The sequence below is a fragment of the Dermacentor silvarum genome, chromosome 1 (assembly GCF_013339745.2).
Source record: "Dermacentor silvarum isolate Dsil-2018 chromosome 1, BIME_Dsil_1.4, whole genome shotgun sequence".
NCBI classification, from domain to species: Eukaryota; Metazoa; Arthropoda; class Arachnida; order Ixodida; family Ixodidae; genus Dermacentor; species Dermacentor silvarum.
In genome coordinates, this window is record NC_051154.1 from 213,181,479 (window position 1) to 213,203,358 (window position 21,880).

At 46.6% G+C, this 21,880-nt stretch overlaps 1 protein-coding gene across 2 annotated transcripts in view; it reads right to left on the bottom strand.

The window, feature by feature from the left end:
• The window catches only part of LOC119436742 (exonuclease mut-7 homolog), an 89,023-nt gene that overhangs the window by 38,914 nt on the left and 28,229 nt on the right, over positions 1-21,880 (bottom strand). For both annotated transcript variants that reach the window (XM_049659935.1, XM_037703726.2), the window contains 3 exons: positions 20,666-20,802; positions 20,474-20,574; positions 9,691-9,859 (listed from right to left, as the gene is read on the bottom strand). In XM_049659935.1, coding sequence (XP_049515892.1) covers positions 9,691-9,859; positions 20,474-20,574; positions 20,666-20,802 — 407 coding nt within the window. The remainder of the gene's footprint in view (positions 1-9,690; positions 9,860-20,473; positions 20,575-20,665; positions 20,803-21,880) is intronic.

The window sequence follows — 21,880 nt, forward strand, 5'->3', positions numbered from 1 at the left end:
ACTGGATTTCCCACTTTCACTGGACATCGGGAAACTTCCGAGTAACGTCAGAATACAGAACCTGCAAGAGAATTTGGCCGAAAGAAGGATTTGGGAGTGGCAAGAACTGCTTCAACCAACCCTTGAGCCATCTCACCTGTTGCATACTGCAGATTCCTCCTTCTGCGGCATGTGAAAGTAACTGGTTCGAGTTTGGAAATGCACACACCAAGCTATGCAACAGGCTCGCAAGAGATCGCGTGCAAAAACTTGTGTACGTGCACTCGAACCTCAATGTCTGGAAGGCTTCGTCTGCAGCACAGTGAAGCGTTGACACGTCATGCGGAAGTGAATTGGACACAGAAACAAATGTCTGTCTCGACGCTTTGATGTGAAATGAATGCCTTGACGTCAAATCATGCTAGATTTTGAACACGGAAGCTCTGCTGCGGCTTTTGTGATGCAATAATGTAACAATTATATTCTTTTTAGTGTTAAAGAAATAAATGTGTCTGGTTTTTCATAGCTCTGTGGAGCGCAATCATCCTTTTTTTCAATTTTTCATATTTTCTGGAAAAAAGAAAACCATGAAAGAAACCAGTTTTTTTCAAGCCCCTCAAAATTTCATGAAATTTTTAAGTTCTCAGACAACACCACTTTCCCGAATTTACGCTCAACTCGTAACTAGCGACAACACCAAGATAAAACAGTGCACGCTGTTAGATACGGACCCTTTCCCGGAATCACCCAAGTTTCCCCACCACCTTAAAAAGGTCATCGCATTCCAATTATGGTGCACGGAGGCGCATCAACCACGTTACCAGACCCGTCAGACAGGTTGGCGACTCCTACCTCACGCACCACACGTCGAGCTATTGTCTCTCCCCCTGCTTGACTCTTCCCAAAAGTGGAACGGGAGGCTGGCACGGTTCCAGGAAGGAAGCCTTGGTCGAGTGCAAAGCGGTTTTGCAGCTCTGGAGGGCCGTTCCGAGAACATCCCGTCTCCTTCAGCCGAGCGCTTCCAGGCGAGGAGGCAAAGCCGGAGGTAAATCAGCCATCGGACAATGAAGCCCTCGGAGCGTCCCCATTGGCCGAATATGACGGCACTTGCACAGGCCAATACCAGGGGAGGAAAATGACGACACCTGAGCTGGCTCGACGATTGGCCAAAAATGACGGGACCCCGAGAGACCCCGAGACCAAAGGGGTTAAAGGAGCGACAAATCAAGGAGAAGAACAGAGCTCTTCTTGCCACGGGCCGCAGCGTCAGAGATGCTGCCGGCCGTCGATCCCTTTATGACTGTTCAGTATTTTGCATTTTAATCACTGTACATAATGTAAATAAATCCCTCCTGTTTCTCCCAAGTCCGCCTCAACGTCCCCCAACTCCCGCAACCAACGCCTACCAGATCTAATAACTGATGTCAGCGATAAGGATGAACCTTCGACCGAAGCAGATCCAATAACGCCGACACCATGCAGCAGACAGTGGGATCGATGCTTGGCTAATCGACTGGCGCGCTGCTGTCACGTGCACTGAGCAGCCAATACAATCGCATGTTGGTTAGTCTCAACTCATTTTTTCTAGAAAGCCAATGATCAAGGATGCCAGCGGTGGTGGGATATTGAAGATGAGGGGCTGCTCTTTCAAATCAGACCAAGATGGTTGTGATCGGACACGTAGAATGGCAGTTGCGTGGCACAGAAAAAGGACTTCTTTTGCATGTTCATCGATAAAAATTCAGCTTGCCGATGTGATATAAAACGCTATTACGACTAAAATAATGATCCAAGATGAAAGATCATTTCCGAGTCACGTATCAGTTGCTGCAGACTAAATATAACATTAAAAAAAAATTATCTTGCCACGATTTTTTGGTCATCGCCCCTTAACACACAAATTAAAAACACAATGTGCGAAACCCCCACAATGCAGGACTTAGCTTGTCCTGCAGTTTGGGTGCATTCGGCGACTACTGGATAGACTAGCTTGAAGTAGTCAACTTCTTTTGCGTCTGGGGGCAATGTAGAGCTGGACACTTGTCCAGAATGTGTGGCCTCAAATGTACACAAGGAGGGAGAAGAGTCACGTTTGACCCAGTCAGCATCGTCACGGCACGCTTTTGAGATGTCGCTCCTTCATCAGAGTCAGAGTCCGAGATGGTAAGTAACTCCTCGTCTAACGGGCTCACATCCAATGAATCTGATTCCGACCCGGCAATTGGGCAGTAGTCAGCATCGGAGGAATCGCCGTTCGACTTACTTGCTGCAGAGCAGCCGGCGCGCACGTCTATAGCGTAATTGAACTGCGTAGGTGAGCGCACTCAAGAAAACTGTGGTTGTGCGCCCGTCAGAAAAGCAAAACGTGCGACAAACTTCTGCTAATCCTTCATCTTATCACCAACCAGAGGCAATTAGTTTGAGAGTCTCCAAAAAAAATGAAACGCATGCACCCACATCCTTCATATGCGCACCCCTGTGAGCAATAAACGAGCGAGTAACAGGCGGTCACCCTTGGAGCGATTATACTCGCGGACAACTTTCTGTGGCAATGAAGGGAAAGCTACGGGCGCGTGGCTGCTGCACATGTGTTACCGCGCCAAGTAGTCCGGCAGCGTTTGACGGTGCTTTTGGTTGCTCGCAGCAGACGCTGAATCGACGCAGCTTCCACGTGCGACGGTTTCGCATTTGCACAGAAGCGGAAGGGAAAAGCTGCAAAATAAGTAAACTTTTACACTCGGTGGTGCATTCTGTCATATATAACTGTTGCTAATAAGGTGTTTATGTTTTCTCTTCCCCAGCCTAAATTAACGTGGATTAAAATGCGGGACTCTTTTCAGAAGTGCTCTCACTTGGGCGCGCTTTGGCTCCGTAGCTTTCCCTTCATTGCCACAGAAAGTTGTCCGCGAGTATAGTAACGAGATAGCCATCAGTTTTGCGAGCGCTAGAAGCTGAAACCACTCACAGAACAAAACCAAAACTAACCACCGCGTGCCTGCGAGCGCCAATGTGCGAGCGGTAGTAGACTCACCGGAGCAAACAAACCATACAACGAAAACCAAAAGACAGGCACAAGAAAAATATTCCCTGTATTCGCGCATAGTGGCAGCACATGCCAGGCAAGAAAATGTTAGGAAATTCGCGTGCTTTTTAAACGTGCAGACGGCGCCGTAAATATGCAGCATCGACCATTTTCGACTTGTTCACGGCACCGTATATTTACATCACTGACCCTGAAAGGGTTAATGTTCTTTTTCTCTAGTTCAAATGGTCGCGGAAGATGGTGCCACTGTTGTATAAAGTCAGACCCATTTACAGTAGAACCCCGCTGTTGCGTTTTTCACGGGACCGTAAAAAAAAAAAACGCAAGAGTCGGGAAATGCAAGAGCCAGGAAACAAGAAAAATTGAGAAATGGGAGTAGTGTTGAACTGCACACAATATTATTTTAATTCTTACGTGTGACAAAAAGTAGTTTCGCCCGACAGCCGAAGTATCGATTGCGATGAGCTATACAAAGTAAGAATAGTAGTCTTATCGTCCGTATAAACTTGTAAACATTCGCTTAATAACTAATTAACAAACATGGTGTCAGCGCCCACAGGTAAACATGAACACATCACACTCGAGCGCGGACACGCGCAGTTAAGCGCCGCTGCAGAAGCGAGCAAAGTGACCTTCGTGCTGTTGTCTATCGCTTCAACGCAAACTGAGCGCCGAGAACACGCAGCATGCACAAAGCTACGAGCCGCCGACGCACCTACACTGCGTAAAGCCCCTATATATAAAAAGTAGCGCCATCCACTTCCCTCCTCCTCCGTTCCACTATCGCGCTCGGCGCAACCAGCGCGATCGGGGCGCGATATCGACAGTGGCGCCGCCTGCCGTGGCAGACAGCTAACGCGATACCAGAGGAAATCCGAGGAAAACTTCAATCGCGCCCTGCGGAGAAGTTTTTGAGGCGCAATTTTGCTTCGTCAGTCAGTATTTGCTTCGTCAGTCAGTAACTGGTCTTAATGATGCCGTTTTGGAAGTAGCAACGCGACGATGCGAGACGGCGCAAATATCAAGTGTGCAGCAAGCGTTTGCGCACGCCGGATGGTAAACAAAAAAAGCCTTTTGCCCTCGCCTTGTCGGTTGCGGCAACTTAAGGCGCAGCAGCATGCCATCACAACAAAGTTATGGTCCCTAACACGTTTGATCCGTTTGTGCGTACAGCACTTTCGTCGCACAGGCCCGAGAATGGCAGTCGGAGCGCACTGGAAAGAAAAAATAAACAAAAGTGCAACGCGTGCTTCCACGTGACACGGATTGGCCAATGGGGGAGCGGAGGAGGCTGGGGCGACAGGAGGCGGCGAGGAGGGAACGCCGGGGTGAGCGCGGTGGCGGCAAGATCTAAGAATGGCGCTACTTTTTATATATATATAAGGGCTTTAACACTGCGTAGACTCAGCCCCCGCGCAGATCGCTTTCAAGATACGGCTCGCGCGACCGACCGCGCGCCACCGCGCAGTATGATGCCAGAGCACAACACTGCCCACTATCCCTCCCCCCTCACTCCCTCACCGGTACCTCGCGTGCAACGGAAGGAGGCTCGCTTCCTCCCTGCTTTTCTTTCTTTCGCGCGCGAGACGCGGTCGTCGGCTCCCCTTACACGCTTTCACTCGCACATGCAGCATACAGCACCGCTGCATGTGCGAGTTCCCCTCGCACGCTTTCACTCGCACATGCAGCATACGGCGCCGCTGCATGTGCGAGTTCCCCTCGTGTGCGAGTGAAAGCGTGCGAGGGGAACCGACGACCGCGTCTCGCGCGCGAAAGAAAGAAAGCATACGGCGCGCGGCGACGGCGTTATCGCCCTTGGACTTTATAGGGAACATCTATGAGCCAAACACCAATTTTAGGGCCGCAACGCGTCATAGACACCATCTTTGGATAGTAAATACGGATCTCAAAGGCCATACTTTTGCTGGCGGAAACCGAAAATACGTAATAAGTGTCGCCCCCGGCACTTTGGGCGGCCAATGCCATCGTCAAACAACCAAACCAAGCATAATGAAAAGTCAAAATGGCCGCTCGGGCCGGCGCGCTGTGGCAGGTCGCAACGTATGATGCGGGAACGGTTCCACAGTTGCGACGTAACAGCGGGGTTACCAATGCATTGGGTTCTATGGGAGCTGTTTTGGGACCGGCCGAAAACGACTTAACAGCCGGGAAAACGCAGCACTCGGGAACGTAACAGCGGGGTTCTACTGTATAACGATCCAAGATATAACAATTTGTCGGTTAGAACGACCACATTTCAGTGCACTTACAATTTTCCGACCCTGCTTATTGAAACTGCTTCCATATATAACGAACATTCTTTAAATCGCCATACTGTTACAACAAACGCTTCAAACCCAGTCAGGGTAAAAAGAGGACACACGCAAAGTACCAAAGCAAGGAAGCGCGACCAAACTGGGCACACACAGCAGCGCGCACCACGCTCCAGTAAAACTGCAGCAATGACACCGCCTTCGAGATGAGCAAGCGACCGCCACGCACGGATTTCGGAAGCCGGGAAGATCCCTCGCTTTCAAGGCACACCGCCAGGGAAGCGTACAGCACAAACAAACAGCACAGCACACGGCGTGCCTTGGCACATGTGCCAGTGCAATACCGGATGCCACGATGGCGGCACTCTCATTTTTGCACAACTGTCCGTGTGGCACCATGTGCATTACACCTACTCCAACAATTTGAAACAACCATCCATGTCCTTCCACCATGGGAACGGCCACTCAAGTGTTCCTGTCGATAGTCACGTTGCATCATGCAATGTTGCAAATGATCGTCAGTTACTACGCCGTTATCAGGCGATTACAGTTTTGTGGTCACATTCTACCTTTTAGATACTGCATTTTTTTTCGCCCAAAGCGAAAGAGATAATGGAAGCTTACAGCTTTTGTGTGGCTGACGCGCAGTCGTAATGCTGAGACCAGGATGTACGAGACCTTCGCAGAATCACAGCATGCAGCAGTAGTTTCCGATGTTTACGCTTCCAGCCAACTACAACGCTTCTCTCTTGTGCAGAATACAGTCATGTCCCACTGGTAGTAAAATATATCACAAGGTCTCAAATGATGAATGGCGGCTGCAGTTTCGAAATGACAGGTGATTGGAACCAGGCGCCGTTTGAAAGAACTATATATGACACAGCATTTGTATCTTTAGATGGACGTTTCTAACAGAAATTTGTGGCTAGGTGCAGGAATGCACCGTGAACAAAGATGACTGAAAATCTGCTTTTCAGATCAAAGTGCTGCCAAATTGTAACTGCTGACACCAGCTTCAGTGCACTAAATTTTGGGGGGGGTTTTAAAGGCACCCTAAACCACTTTTTATTGAAGTGGAAAAAAGCATTTGAAGTGAAAATAGGCAATTTAGAAATACTTTGCCGCAAAAAGTACTTGATGCATTCAGCAGAAGCGGATTTATTTGCTATCAAACATGGCCTCCGCTGTGCTCCCGTTCCTTCTTCAATGCCTTGCACTGCAAAGGCTGTGGCGGAGGGGGGCGGGGCCACAACGCTCTGCCTTCGAAATGTCACCGTGGTGCGCAGTTCAAATTCCAGCTCAGATGTTAACGTAGGTGGCATGACTTCAGATTTTGGTGCCTATGATGCGCTAAATGTAAGCCAATCGCGGTTGTCCTCAGCGAGCCGCAGTGCACTTAGCCAGTGCACTCGTGGCGGCACCCCGCAGCAGCCGCGGTGTAGCCGACTGCAGTGACCAATAGCAGCCGCGTATAGAAATGTGCTTTATTACGAAATAAAGCACCCAGAAAAGAGGGTCGGGAGGATCATGGCTTCTGTTGGAACGAGAGCTTGTAAGAGAAAGGTGACTTCACGCTCCGCTTGCGAGATCCATGCACCGCGTACGACAGCAAAACTTGGCTGAGATGTTCACAGCAGCGTATGCTAACCGCGGACGATGTTATTTCACCAAGCCTAATGAGTGGTTCAGGGCCCCTTCAAATGCAAGTCCACATATAACGAACTACTGATATAACGACCTCTTTTCACAGAACTACCGAGTTCGTTATAGAGGGGTTTAACTGTATTGATGAAATGTATTCACATTTATTCCTATAAGACACAAGTGGCCCGTCTTAAAATAGGACAGTCTGCACGAAGGTCAAAAAAAAATTAATGTATGCCGTTTACTGCCCCCTAGGATTTAAATCCCCACAGACACGCCCGAAATAGATCTTAAGGCCTGCCAGTGCACTTATTGCATTGTACTATGACAAAAGACAGCGGGTGCACGTACGTATAATTAAGGATTACAAACTGTCCCGTGACAATTGCCCCGATTCACTCCTGGTATGCTTCACCGCAATACACCGCACCAAAGCATAGCAATAATTTGCTATGCTTCGGTGCATAGTACCACTGTACTATGGCGAAGATGACTTTTGGAAACCGGCATTGTGCAAAGTTTAAGCTTTGCCGCGCTTCGAAGCCTTTGGCGAGGATGATAAAGGCAGAGTCTGCAATTGTTGACAGCGGTGAATTCTTTCAATGAAAAATTCAACACCGAACATAAGGAAGCTTGGTAGCGAATGTCAAAGCCGCTAAGCCTAGTACATCGGCTTGCGAGAGCGCTGGTTTGAGGCTGCAAGATAATCAAAATTGCGGCAGTGGTGGCTTCGATTATTGCAATTTCGGACCTGCAGTCATGACAAAAAGTCCACAAAATCCAACGGCGAATTGTTTCTGCGTGTATAATTTCAGTTGTTATACACTGGACTTCTTGGATTTTCGGAGTTCTGGCAGCCCGCTGGCAGCCAGACGGCAGACGGCTAGTTATGGTCCTGATAGGAAGTCACGTGGGCTGGGAACTCAAGACAACCCGAAGCTGCTCGAAGTTTGCAAAATTGAACACCGGGACAGGGTGGCCGCGGGATAAATGTAAACATGTTACTGTATCAGCATGGTAGTGACTGGCGTGGGCGGCACACGCTCAGCGTAGTCGACCCACTTCTACGTTGCTAGCTTGAAAATATATAGTTGCATTCGGGAATATGATCACTTTTGCGAGATATCGCACGACTCGGCACAGAACGCGCACTGGACACCCGACTTTGCACAGCACAACAAACAGCGTGCGACGCAACGTGTCGAATGCCAAGACACGAAATCACACGTAAGTGATCATGAAAGTGATCGCTCGAGGATGCCTGCTTGCAGCGATCACATTGACCCCCGGTAACATTTGACAAGACACGAAAAAGCAGGTATGTCTTATACGCATAATATTTCATGCCAACATGCTTGAATTCAATCTCAGAAAGTTTGTTTCGGCTGATGGTGCTTCTTTTAATTTTGCCCCTGTGCTGAAGGAACTGGGACAGCGGCTGGCACATGAAAATGCACGCCACTTGCGACCAGCGAAAAATTTCACACAAAAAGTAGTATTGGTCTATCGTGAGAGAAATAATTAAGCTAATGTACATGTGGCCATTACTCATCTCAACCAGTGCATTCCTTTAACATCAACGGCCTATAGTTAGAACACATTGGTTTCAAGCTGCCACCCAAGCATACGACAGAGACCGCCAGAGCGAACACTGGCTAGCTGCAACGCCTTTGCTGCTAACTGCAGAAACTGCAGAAAAAGGATATATCGCCGCATATACGCGAGATATGAGAAAAGGGATACCACCAGAGAAAGATATGAACCGAAAAGGCACCGTAATGTGTGGGAATGAGCGTCTACAACTGTGCGGAACATGAAGATGCCATGCAAACATGATAGAGAGCATGGCGCACTGTTCACGGCCGGAAAGAAGTATTCCCGAGATACACACACAAACGAAAGCTTCAAATGGTTCGCCACCGCTCGTATGGCACCGAAGCAAGGCGGAACGGTGCGTTAGAACCCTAGTAAGATAATGTTAGAAGTAATGCAATCAGAAGGTGACAGCAGCCAGTTGGCTGAGCGAGGTTAAAGTGCTGAAGCGCCTGCGTTGCAATCCGTCAAGTCTCCCACAAAGATGGCAGCAAGCGCTTATCACCTCTTTTTGTCGTCAGCTAGCCAAAGAGCTTCCAGAGAGCAGCCAGACCAAAAACGTCCTGGCCGGTTCTGGCAGCCCGCGAGTAGGCAGAACTGTCCAGCCCGAGTAAAACGAACGCACAGCGGCAGTGCGTCGAGCAGTGGGCGGAGCAACCCGAGAAAAACAAGTGCGCACTGGCTGACACTGGCAGCTCGCGGGTAGCTAGAAGTAGAAAATCGAAGAGGCCCACTGGCTGTATGGAGTATGTGGTGGTGCCGAGAAGGTGTCCGAATTATCGGGCATGTCCGAAAATTCAGTTGTTGACTCTAGTACCAAACAATACTCACTGTCAAATGACATGCCTAAACATTTTATTCAGAGTGATTGCTTAGCCGGAAAAGTCTTGTAAGCGATGACGCAGTGTGCTGTCCGCTGTTATATTCACTGTGTACAGGACGAAAGCTGTTGCACTTTTGGTTCAATTTCCTGTTTGATTCCATACAGATGACAATGTAAATTATATTCGAAAACTGTTGAAAAATGTTCAGATTTTCAAGTAATGACTATTTGATTCAAGGACCGAGTTAAATAAGACAATATTTGATTCGTTATTTAAAATTTCTGAATATTTACACACTCCTAATTACTCATAAGCAGCTGCAACCAGTACTCACCAGCATATTTCATCTGAGACTGCCTCAGTGGCCTGTTTTCCCAATCTGAGCATTGTTCATCCTTGTTCAGTGGAAGGCCCAGAAGTATACGGGTCAGCTCCGACAAACCCTTGTGTCCTCTCTCTTTTGGCACCACAGGTTTCATCATGTTGGGATGATCAGATCGCAACTAAAAAAAATGGGGGGCACGTTTAAACAACTGTGCTTAGTACATAATTTCAACTTTGCAATACGCATCACCAAAACTACCTATATAGCTGCCAAATGCTAGTAGAAAGCAAAGCAACAAACCGACACAGTGACTCAGGTTCTAAGTCCTTTTAGTGTTACAAGCAGAGCACTTAAACGCACAACAAATTTGGAACAAAAACAACAAGGAATCTCTCATTAACTTATGAGCACCTGGCCAATAGCTGTTTCCCGCAGTAAAAGGATTAGCTCAGCGTCTAGTTGGTACAATCCAGGATTTACGAGTAGCATAAAAAGACCGGTCATACAAGGGTGAAATTTAAAGAAAGATTTTAAGCCCGAGGTTGAAATTCAGAAAATTCCACCCCCTTGAAACTCGAGAGAGTTCTTCTGGAGCTTACCTTCAAAGTCTCAACTCTTGCTCTAGGGTAGGCAGAGCAATAAGGTTAGTCTTATGGCATTATTGAAAAATACAGAAGCCATTGATACCCTGTTTAACAAAATCTGGGAAACTGATAATGTGCACATCTTTGCAGAAAATTAATTAAAAGATGCTTGCATAAAATTATAATAAAATGAGGTAAAGAAATGGAGCTCATATTTGAAATAAGCACTAATATTACATATATGTGCAAGCTTTCAGCACCATACCTCAAAGAATAAATATTTTAAAAATTGCTGGTCTAAGACCCAACTTCTTCCTGAAGTGTACCACATGTATTGTTTAAAATCACAGTCTTTACATTACTATACAGGTGTTTGCCCTTTATTCTATGCACATTACAATCTAAAAAAAAGTTACGATAACAAGCAGCGTTGCCTTCACGGCAACGAGTGGAACGGCAGATTTGTGGTGAGCCGTGGCAACTCTCATTGCATGGTGGTGCACATGCGTGCTTTTGTATGCCTGTGAGTTTGTGAAAGAGTACCCCGAGTTCTGTGGTCTCCCTGCGAGATACAAAATGGCATCAACTAATTGTGCCGTAAACACGTGCCAGCACTACATAAATATAGCACTACAGCTCTACTGCCAGAACCTATAATGTAACCGCTTATAGTGCCAGACCAGATATAATGCTTTCTTTTCAGACTCCCATTTATCTTTCCACAGAACTCAATGTATACGCATACCGCTTACAGTGCAGCCGCGCGAGACCAAATACCGGTTATAATATGGTTGCCGAAAGATCCTGCAGACAAGCAAGGCAGTGAGCGTGCGTCTCAACAAGGTGCGAATACCAAGGGGAAAGTGACATGGGCGTTGCAGAGGAGGAGGCGCGGAGCGAATGAGCGAAGTAGCAGAGGGGAAAAAGAAAACAAGCGGCAGCATGCTGCCTCAGCGAGTGTGCGGGGTTGCCTAGGCTAAAGAGAAGCCTTTAGCTCCGGTCGCTTATCCGTGGCACACGGTCACAAAACCATAATGCGAGAGGGATGGGAGGCCCTGCTCTCCAGCTCTGAGGCGGCGGCCCAGAGGGCTGCCACACTCCAGGCCAGCCGCAGAGCACACGCCAGCGGTGCCCCCGACTAACCTCTTCCTATTTTTTACAATAAATGTTTTCTACTGCTACACACGGTCCACACCGAAGGCGTGTGCGCATTGTTACTCTTTAGCTCTTCAGTTTTTGTGAGTAAAGTAAATACAGTCGCCAACTGATTTTTTTCAGACAGGAATGGTGTTGCAAAAATGTATTAGGCAGGCCAGAAAAAATTATTTTAAAATGAATTTCTTTTTTACAACTCCAGTACCACGGAAAAATCGGCTGAGGCCACGAGTACATTTCACGTTCACCTGTCGCGATATTCTGCATACGACCTTGACTCCACGATGCTGTCAGTTTAAACTGTGTTCTACAAATTCATCAGTTCACAATGTTGTCCACACGTGAGCTTTCGCCATTCCTACCAGTAGGCACGCATATAAACGTTTTCTATACGAATTCGCGGTAGTTGCCGGCTTATCGCACACGAACCCCACACTTTACAGGCGCTGCTGTCCGTTCAGCCTGTGCATGCTATCTCACGCCAGATCTCAGTGTGTTAGTGTACGGCACGGAGCAAGAAACTATAGGAGTGGAAACTCCACCAGTAGTGACGACCAGAAAATGTCACAAGCCTGCGGAGCCACTATCATGCTGGCAGTACCTGGCAGCCGAGAAATAAATTATCGCTGTTTTGGTTGCCAAGGCAACCGGTCGCGTGTGTTGCTCCCGTTTGGCTGCATGCCTGACAACTTCTACCAAGGCATTTTGACTGAGGGTACTCACGCGTCCCACCTGCGTCCCCCATCTTAGGCTAGCAAATTCCGAAGAACAGACACAAGAACAGTTGCTGTTTGACTTAAAGGTCCACAAATACAACGTTACGGCGTGCCCGCTGAAGCAAATGCTCGTGTTGTCTGCTTGCCATCTGCTTTAAGAGGAAGACACAGGCGCCGCCGAACAGAACGTGCCCGAGCAGCCCGCCCGGGCCCGGGCTTGCATGACGCGCCGCAAGGCGCCGCGCGCCACTGCATATGCCCCCCGTTGGCACATACTAATGTGACGTTATCTGGTCGCCCGCGCTGGTGGGAGTTTCTACTCCTAAATAATCTTCCTCCGTGGTCTACGGGTACGAGCACATATCAAGGGAAAGCTTCCCACAACATGCCACCTGCCACCGCCGCTGGCTAGGCCTAACCAGCGCGTCTCGGCAGCGGCCAAAGTTGTGATTTGGAGCAGAGTCAACAAAATGTTTCGCAATGGCTGTATGGCACTTGGAAAGCTGAGGAACCTCCTTGCCAACAAACGTGAGGACACATCCCAGTCGTACACTTCCGATTCCTGGACACACACGGCTGCTTGGTCTACATGTTCTTGTGCACAGCCTTTGGAAAATGTTTTGGTTATAGTGTGGTACCGCTTACAGTGCAGAACTCGGACTCTGGCGACACGAGTTATAAGTGGTCTATGCAGTACTGGCATATCCTACCACTTCCCACCAATTCTGCTGCAGGATCGCTATTGCTCACACCTATCACTGTTTCCAGCATCTTTCAGTGCCCTGACTTTAAACACAACTACAAAACCAAAAATTAAAATTTTTTTTCTCATGTAACCACTGTAGAATTCGACACTGACCAGTAAAGCTTTACCATAAAATTGGCTGTCAGTTCCTACATGAAATAAAAAAAAAAAGCCTTATACAGCTCTGGCATTAGGTCAAATGAACAGAAGTACATTACAGCGTTTTAAGAAAAAAAGTATTTCTTTTCTTGAAACCAACAAGCATCAATTGAAGACACTTTTATGAAGCATGTTACATTACATTTACCACCCAACACAGTGATGGTACACAGTAGGGTCACTAGGATCAGTGGCACCTGGGGCAGTGGCCCACCTTAACACCCCACCTTCTTATTTCAAGCAAGGAAGCACACTTTTATCCTCATGGCTTGCTTCAGCATGGAGTTACTATCCGTTAGCACAGTCGACCCTGGTGGGGAAGTATTTTTACAGCATCCCACGAAACACAAAACCTCTTAATAGTGTCTTGAAACGGCTACAAACATCTATAGACGTCTTGGTCTGCGACAAGACCACAAATAGAATTTCTTCTAAACATGACCTAAGCGCCTGAAATATGCTAGTATACATTCTATCTGCGGTAACAACTCACTACTAGTGTTACCAAAGTATTTTGTTAAACGCATTCAGAATGTCTAACTCAAGAACATTTTTAGATGTTTTTGTCTAAAAGTGCATACAATGCCAAACGGAATGTTAAGTTTACGGTTACCGTCGGCGATAACGAACAAAAGACGCCACAGATAAACGAACTCATAAGAAGCAACATAACAAAGCTCGCTTCATTGTTGAATACTTCCACAGCGGAACTTCAACGATCAAAGGGTTATTATTGTTTACAACCCAACGCGCACACGACGCCTAAAAACCATTATTTCATGCTCGCGCAGCATGCAGGGGCTGACCGCAGGAGTGAAACGCTGGTGTCAAAGTAATAGCATCACAGTGATTGTGATCGCAGCGGTGTCACAGAGCAGCCACCACGGTGCGATCGCTTTGGCGAACAGGCTCTAAATTTGTCCGACATCCCATTCGATGCTGCCAACACTGGGAGTTGCTGACGTACGCATTGTCTCGTTCAGGGGTTCGTACGTTGTGCTAATTGTGTGCCATTCTAAGCTGTTCTATACATTTATTTGATATCAGGTGGAGTCATTTGGCTATGCCGACGCTGTTTGCCATGTGTTTTGCATCAGTGCTTTGTGACGTCGACTGTATTGTGCGTTTTCGCCGACGGCTTACTACCACAATGGCGGGATCTGCGTTGGCCGCCTTCGTTCTCGATGCACCTTTGTACGTTGCACGTTTGGATAGAACTTTTTCCGGTAAGTGAAATACTTTGCACTTTGTTTCACGTCAACAATGTCTGAATTTTTTTAGGTGTTAACCGCGACAATTATATATGGTTGGGCTCTTCTGCATTGCCGGTTTTTGTCAGCTTTATTTTTATACAAGGGTTCTGCTTGTTTATAGTCTTTATGGTTAACGTAGCATGAAACAACCAAAGGGAGTGCATTCAGAGAGCACGCTGCCCATAATCTTGAGCCAGACTGTGCTCGGCCTATCTTGTGTCCTTTGTTCTTGCATGGGTACGTCTCAGCGTTGCGTGCGCGCGCGCGCATGTGTCACTATACAGCTTGTAACGTTCCCACTGCAATGCTTACTTGTTTTATACAATGTCAAATGTAGTCGGCTGCTGATATAAAAAGTGCACTGGTGCTTTGTTAAAAATAAGCTGCTAAACTTGTAGCCTAGTACGTGCTTCATCTGGTAGTGCAATTACGACTGCTTGTCGTTTATTAATGAATAACTGTGGTTCACCTTATTTGCAATTGCATAACTGTCTTTCAACTGACCTGATGTTATCTTATTTTGTTCTTTTCACTGTATAGACGGCTGGACATCTTGTCTCTTGGCGCTAGCTGAATGGCGGGACCTCATCATTATGATCAGTGTAAGCCAATGCACTTTACGCTCTCTGATCTTCACAGTGCTTTGTATATGGGTTAAGACCAAGGAGCACTTCACGGTAAAATATGTAGCATTTAGCAAACGGGCATTTTTTGATTAATTTTTTGCACTGGACCCTAATTCTCAGTTTCTCAGCACCAGTGTACAGTTTACTTCTACTACTACTTAGTTTCCTTATGCCTTCCAAAACTTAACTGTAGGTAGTCAATACTATGCAAGAACTCGCAAATTAACTCTGTTGTGTCATCATTCACCAGTATTTCATACATGAGTGAAATTTTGCTACAACAGTGTACGTCGCACATTGCTTCCCCAATGCGCAAATGTGTTCAAGCCATTATGTGATGAGTTCTGTATTCTAAAAGGTTTTCTGCGTGATTTAGTTTTACAGGAATTTACTGTACAGCATCAGCAAGGAGTCTAATTTCAGATCTTTGTGTGTTCTGCAGGATGTATGCTTTGCTGCTTGGATTGATAAAACATGGGCCGAGGCTTCCATACAAGAACGAACTTCAATTTGGCTCTACCACCATCAGCACTTGGCTGGCGCCTGCCGAATGAATCATCGCAGGTAGTTTGTGCAGACTGTTATTCAACCTTACTCTGAGGGGATCGCACAATGATGTGTGATGCTGCATGTGTCTGATTGTCATATAGTATACGTGTAGAACAGGCATGATGCTGCAGGTTCCAGCACTGTGCAGAGCTGCTTTGCAAAAATTTGTCATAAAAATTTTACCCGTGTTGTTTTTTGTCATCTAGAGGTGTTATCAGAATTTAGCAACTTACTATTCTTGGCCCTCTCACTAGGCTGCCACGTTTCACCTTTCGCTAGGTGTACCATTACTTGAATACAGTTTTTCGTGTGTAGTAGCCTATCAACTGCAAGTCAATGCGGATGCTCAGAATTACCTGAGGCTATAGATGCACTGATGAACCTGCAACATCAACAAATCACTTTGCACTTTCTGGTGCAACCAGTACGTTAAGCCTTTTAAGACAGGTGACAATGTTCTCATTTGATCACATGGTGAGATACAGTAGAACCTTGTTCATACGTTTTCAAAAAATACGCAAAAAATAAACGTACGATCCGGGAAAACGTACGATCCGAATCCAGTAAAAATTGAGCTGACAAGCCCATATTGAGGTGCAAGGGCAGAAAACATTTATTTCTTGCGAAACATAGTCGAATCTCGTTAAATCGAACGGACGCTGTGGTCCCGTCAAAGTTATGTGTATTCCAATGGGCGAGAACGCTCGGTAATTCGAACACGAAAGCATTTGCGGCGGTTAATTCCAACATAACCACGCACCGACAATGCTCTCAGCAGCACGCCAAATCACGTGGTGGCGCCTCCGACCGGCATTGCTCCTACACCACCATTAAGCAAAAGCTTAGGAGAGACCCCTCAACGCTGTGCGGAGAAATAAAAAGAAAAAATACCGCGGTGAAAATTACCCTCTCTGTAATGGCAAGGTCGCCGTTTCTGAGTCGCGCCGGAACACGCATGTACGTGCCGACGTCTCAGCCAACGCTGCGGCTGCGGCGCAGAAGGAAGGAACGCGGAGGCCTAGTCCGGTTAATGAAACTGCCCACGCTGGCCAACGCTCGCTTCAACGGAAGAAAACTAAACTTCGGGGGAGCGGGCTAAGCTGGCACCGGGCCGGCAGGAGCGGCGGTGCCGACACGGCGGCGGGTGCACACGGAGACAATTGAAGGTGAGGGAGCTACGAGGGAGTCGCGAGTGAGGGCGAGGGGAGCCACCGAAGCGACGGGGTTTCCGAGGCTAAATGCGCTTCCCTGCCGCTCTCCTCCCTCACCTTCGAGGAACCCGCGCGCGTCGCCGTGCCGGCGCCGCTCGCTCCCTGAAGTTTCGTTCACTGCCGTTATCGGGATGCGAGAGAGAGAGAGAGAGAGAGAGAGATTGTGGTTATGAAGAGGAAGAGGCGCTACTGGGATGCGAGCGTTGGCCGCCGTGGGCAGTTTTGTGGTCCTCGCTCGCTATGTGCTTGCGCACCACGATAATTCACGACTCGCACCGTTCGTACGTAGCGCTATGGTGCACAAATACATCAAAAATAAGTCCTTTTAATTCGAACAAATTTTCGGGCCCCTTCGAGTTCGAATTATCGAGATTAGGCTGCATTTTCTGCTGGTGTGTCACACCCTTGGACAGGAACAGTTCCTTTTGCACACATTGCAGACCCTTGTCCGCATTTTCATTGTCATTCGTGCGAAAGAAGCTTTGTAATGCTTCCAGGCCCTCAAGGGCTTCGGCGAAGGTAGCCGGTGATGCCACGCGCATGGCGTCCGCCTGTTTTCGCTGTTTAGTAGTTCGTGTTGAAGCGAGGGGCGAGGTAGCGCAAAGGTCAATTCGCTCGCTGCTGCTGCCGCACTTCGTCACTTCGGGCAAACAAGCAATGCAGAGAAGTCGCGGAGGGGGGGGGGGGGGGATTGAGCACTACAGAGAAGCCGCGCGACGGCCGTCTGCCATTTAGCGCTTCACAAGCACATGAGAGCGGCCTTTTTGCACACCTGAATGTTAATTTTTCGCTGCAGAACGTATCATACGACCGCAGTTTGCTGCAATGCTGAATGTTGCTGCCGAATAACCGTATTTTCCAGGAACGTATTAACATGTTCCTCTATGGGGTTATGTTTATTTTTCGCGATTGCGAACGTAGGAGCTGGGTAATCGTATTAAGCGGGAACGTATCAGCGAGGTTCTACTGTACTTTCAATTTTGTATGAGGTATCATCCAAGGTGACGCGTTATTGGTTTGAAGTATTGCCCTACGCCATTTAGGGTCTGATGAAAATATATCAAGTGATTGACCCAACGCCAGAAGCATTGCATTGCGATACTGTATCACCAGTCCTTTGTGTGCTGCCTGCTTAACCTGTACTATGTTATGTTGAAGTATGAAATAAAGGAGACAACTAGACAGTGCAAAATGCTAAACTTGCTCTTGGTTTAATATAAAATGAAATTTAAGTTTTTAATTAAGATAGCAGATCATTTACCAGCATAATGGTTAACTGTTTAAACTTATCTTTTGCAGAGAGGCTCTCAGACTTGTTTAACAAGTTGATAGAGGCCTTTTTAGCCACAAAACACTATATATTAATTTGAAGGCACTTCTCCGTCCGACTCTGCTCTGCATTTTAATAACTATAGACAGGAAATATACTAGTAATTTTAAGCATTATCGCATACATACCTTAACAGCCCAGTACTTTAGGACAATGGAGGGCTTAAATTTATTTTTAATGTTAGTCAAACTTCTTGCTTGGCACAAATTGCTAATTCAAGTTCCAATTTGCACATTATCATTTCCTTTTTTTTTTTCCTCGTCTGTGCAGGTTTTGCTTGCTTGTGTCTACAAGAACCTTCACGTGTGACCTGCGACAAAAAGCATTTGTGGGCAGCCAGTGCTCTCCTACAAAGACTGGCCTGCTCTGGCTGCGGCAGCAATCATCTGCAAGATCTATGCATGGCCATCTTTGCTGCTATTTGTCACTCTTGTTAATTACAAGTTTGACTGTGTCACATGGTGTGAAGTAGATTTCTTGCAGCATTTTAGCTTGCAGTCATGTTCTATGCACTGCACCGCATGAAAAGCTCATTGTACAGTGTGAGCAAAAAAAATAACAGCTTATTCTAATTTATCTTTCAGTTCTGGTAACATGCAATATGCAAGGAATTCACTAAAGGATGGTATGCTGAAGAACTGGTCATTATTCCTGCATGATGCTCTGCAAGCACATGGCGATCCTTAACAAGGGGCACCCACAAACTAAGTTGCAATTTACTTTTAAACGAGGCACGGACATCAGAAGAAAATATTTGTATTGTCGAATAGAGTCGTACACAGAGTGCTTTTCCAGATGTGAACCATTCTTTATTTTCAAGAATTCATTGTAGCACAACATTCTGTTTCGTATACTTGTGTAATGCTATTCTGCCGGCTGTAACTGATACCAGGATGTCATCTCTGCCTGAACAGCAGCATCACTCATCACTAACAAAAATGTTTCCCTGCTATAAACTATTTCAGTCTGCAGGAGACCCAGCAGGGCAAAGTTATGTCGACAGTGATGTGTTTCATGCAGACACGACATCCTTGTTTCAGTCAAAGGTGTCGCATTGGCATGACATCGGCATACAATACAGATCTTGTTTTATAGAAAAAATAATTGTGACCGGCGGCATTCAATTGATTGGTCTAAGCAAAATGCACTAGTAAAAAAATCGGGATGTGCTACACTATTCCCATAGTTCACACCTGGAAAAACGTGTGCATTACTCTATCCGACAATATAAATAATTTTTTTCTGATGTCCATGCCTCATTTAAAATAAATTGTAACTGTGGACAAACCTCGTGTTAATGTAGCCGCTGCCACAAAATTTTGAGGGAATGTCTAATGAAAGTCTTCAGTTGTTCTTGTCAAGATGTCCGTTAGCCAACTTTTAGCGTAACGTTAGCAGGGCTTACTGAAGTACTTTTAGACGTCCACGGCTACAAAAATGTCTTGATCAAGACAGCTACTAGACTTTTGAATTATCCATTCAAGACATCTTTTAGACATCAAATAGCTGCTTCCGTGTTTCGTGGGCAGTTACAATATGCACTAGGCGGGTGTATCTGCGACACAATATTGGATGTACTTCTCAGGGGTGACGTGTCTAATGTAAATTTCATTTTAACTCCACATTCTAAGGCACCCGAAGTCATTAAGCTTTGCTAAGAGCACCCTCCTACAAACTTCCATTCTTTTTCCTTTTTCTGTAGACAGTGCATAGTGCCACTGTTGCACTCAGCAAAAGGCACCCAGCACCTTTTTGCTTCTTTGACGAGTAATTCTTTGCCCTTTCTACCCCCCTTGAATGCTTGAACAACATTGGTTGCAAAATGGCTCAGCACTGAATATTCTTGAAACTCATTGGATACAAAATGGCTAAGCACTGGATATTCTTGAAACACGGATACAGAATGGCTGAGCACTGGATATTCTTGGAACACGTTGGATACAGAATGGCTGAGCACTGGATGTTCTTGAAACACGTTGGATACAGAATGGCTGAGCACTGGACATTCTTGAAACACTGGATACAGGATGGCTGTGCACTGGCTCTATGCTTGAACTACATTGGATTCTACAATGGCAAACTGTACAGCCAATCTTGGCTCGAACAATGGGTGGACCTTGGATCGGGTTGCACTTTGCCATGATGCCAGGATTGGGCCAAAATTCGTACCAATTTCTGCGAGCATTGGACCATGCTTGGCCCAGTGGTGTCGTGCTGCCTGGGTATAGTCAAGCTAGAACTATATAGTGCTAGCTTGCTACGATTTACCGTGCTACACTTTTTATCTTAAATGGGTTTAGAGATGACAAACCGACCATTTCCCATTTCACTGCCCATTTCACTGCCCAGCTGAACCCCCATCAGAGCACCCTACAACCAGAGCAATCCACCCCTCCACCTCTACTGATGCCACTTGTGGTAAAAATATTGTGCACTGCATGAGCTGAAATCTGCGCATCCTCACCTTTTCCACGAAGCTGCACAAGTCCACAACATTTTGAATCTTTGCTTCTGGGCACTTGATGGTCTCAGACAGCAACTTCAGATCTTCAGCAATGCCAAAACCTAAAGGCAAAGGTTGAGAAGCTTTAGAAACCATTGGAAAGTGAAGGCACTACACTGGTTCACATCTGATGAGATGTCTTTAAAAGCCTACCTAGCTTCAGTATTTCATTCGATGACAATACATCTGTGTACAGTTGGGCCCACTGTGCCTCCGACAGGGTGTTAGACAACTTCAGCATATCCAAGACATACACACCGTCCCACACTGCCAGCTGGACCAAGGACAGCCTATAGAGTGCCATAAGAGTCAGCAAGCTTATTCACATCACAAATAAGCAGTGAAAAAAATGTCTGCGAATTAACAAAGCTTCACAATAATACCATGCAACATATTACAAGGTTACAGAAGTGAAAAAAAGTCTGCAAACTAAAAAAGCTTCGCAATAATCCCATGCAACATATGACAAGGTTACAGAAGGCAGTGCAGTGCTATTTCAAGTTTCAATGCAACTAAAGAATATAGCTACTGCCTTCAATTTCAATCGAGATTTCCAAAGCATCACAATAAAGTGTTTTAGCCAGCTCATACACACAAACCAATACAGTTATATCCCGATATGACAAAGTCCGTAAAACTAGGCACTTCGTTATACTGAAATAAGACTTTTATGCAAGTACAGTCGCCGACGGATTTTTCTCTAAAATATTACGAATTATCGGGCCCTTGGAAAAAAAACAAATTTCAATTGAAAAAAACATTTCATTTTGTGATTTGTGATAGTATCGCCCACAGTGGGACGACGCTATCATGAAAATTCGGGCAGAAGGGCTGCGAACGCTGTCTGCCTCACTTCAATGCACCTCCAAAACTCGAGATCATGGGACCTCCAGCACTAAACGCACGGGAAGAGAGCGCACATGGAGCCACTGACCTCCAAGATAGGGCGCGTGGGCCACATATGCGTTAAGCCGCACCGACAGCCATGTGCAGCCACGGCTGGGCTAGAGGTCGAGACACGTGCTTACCTGTCTCCAGCTTGCCCCTCTTAGAGCGCACATGATCACGTTACCGTGCTCCCCTTTGCTCCCGTGGCAACATGGCAGACGTCGCCACCATCCCTTTTAGGCTTACACATGCACGCTTTCCATCGCACCCTTATCACACGACGCGATAGGATATTATTCGCAACTCCAGAATCCATTACTTAAGCTCCCAGCACTGTCCAAATAAACAAAGATGGCTACAACATGCAGTGTCATGGCGGCACTTTCGCTTGGAGCTGTACTCAATTTTCTCGAAGTTTCTCGATTGTAGGGTTGAATTGAGATGTCTGTCGAAGCCGAAAGGGTCCTTGCTGCCAATAAC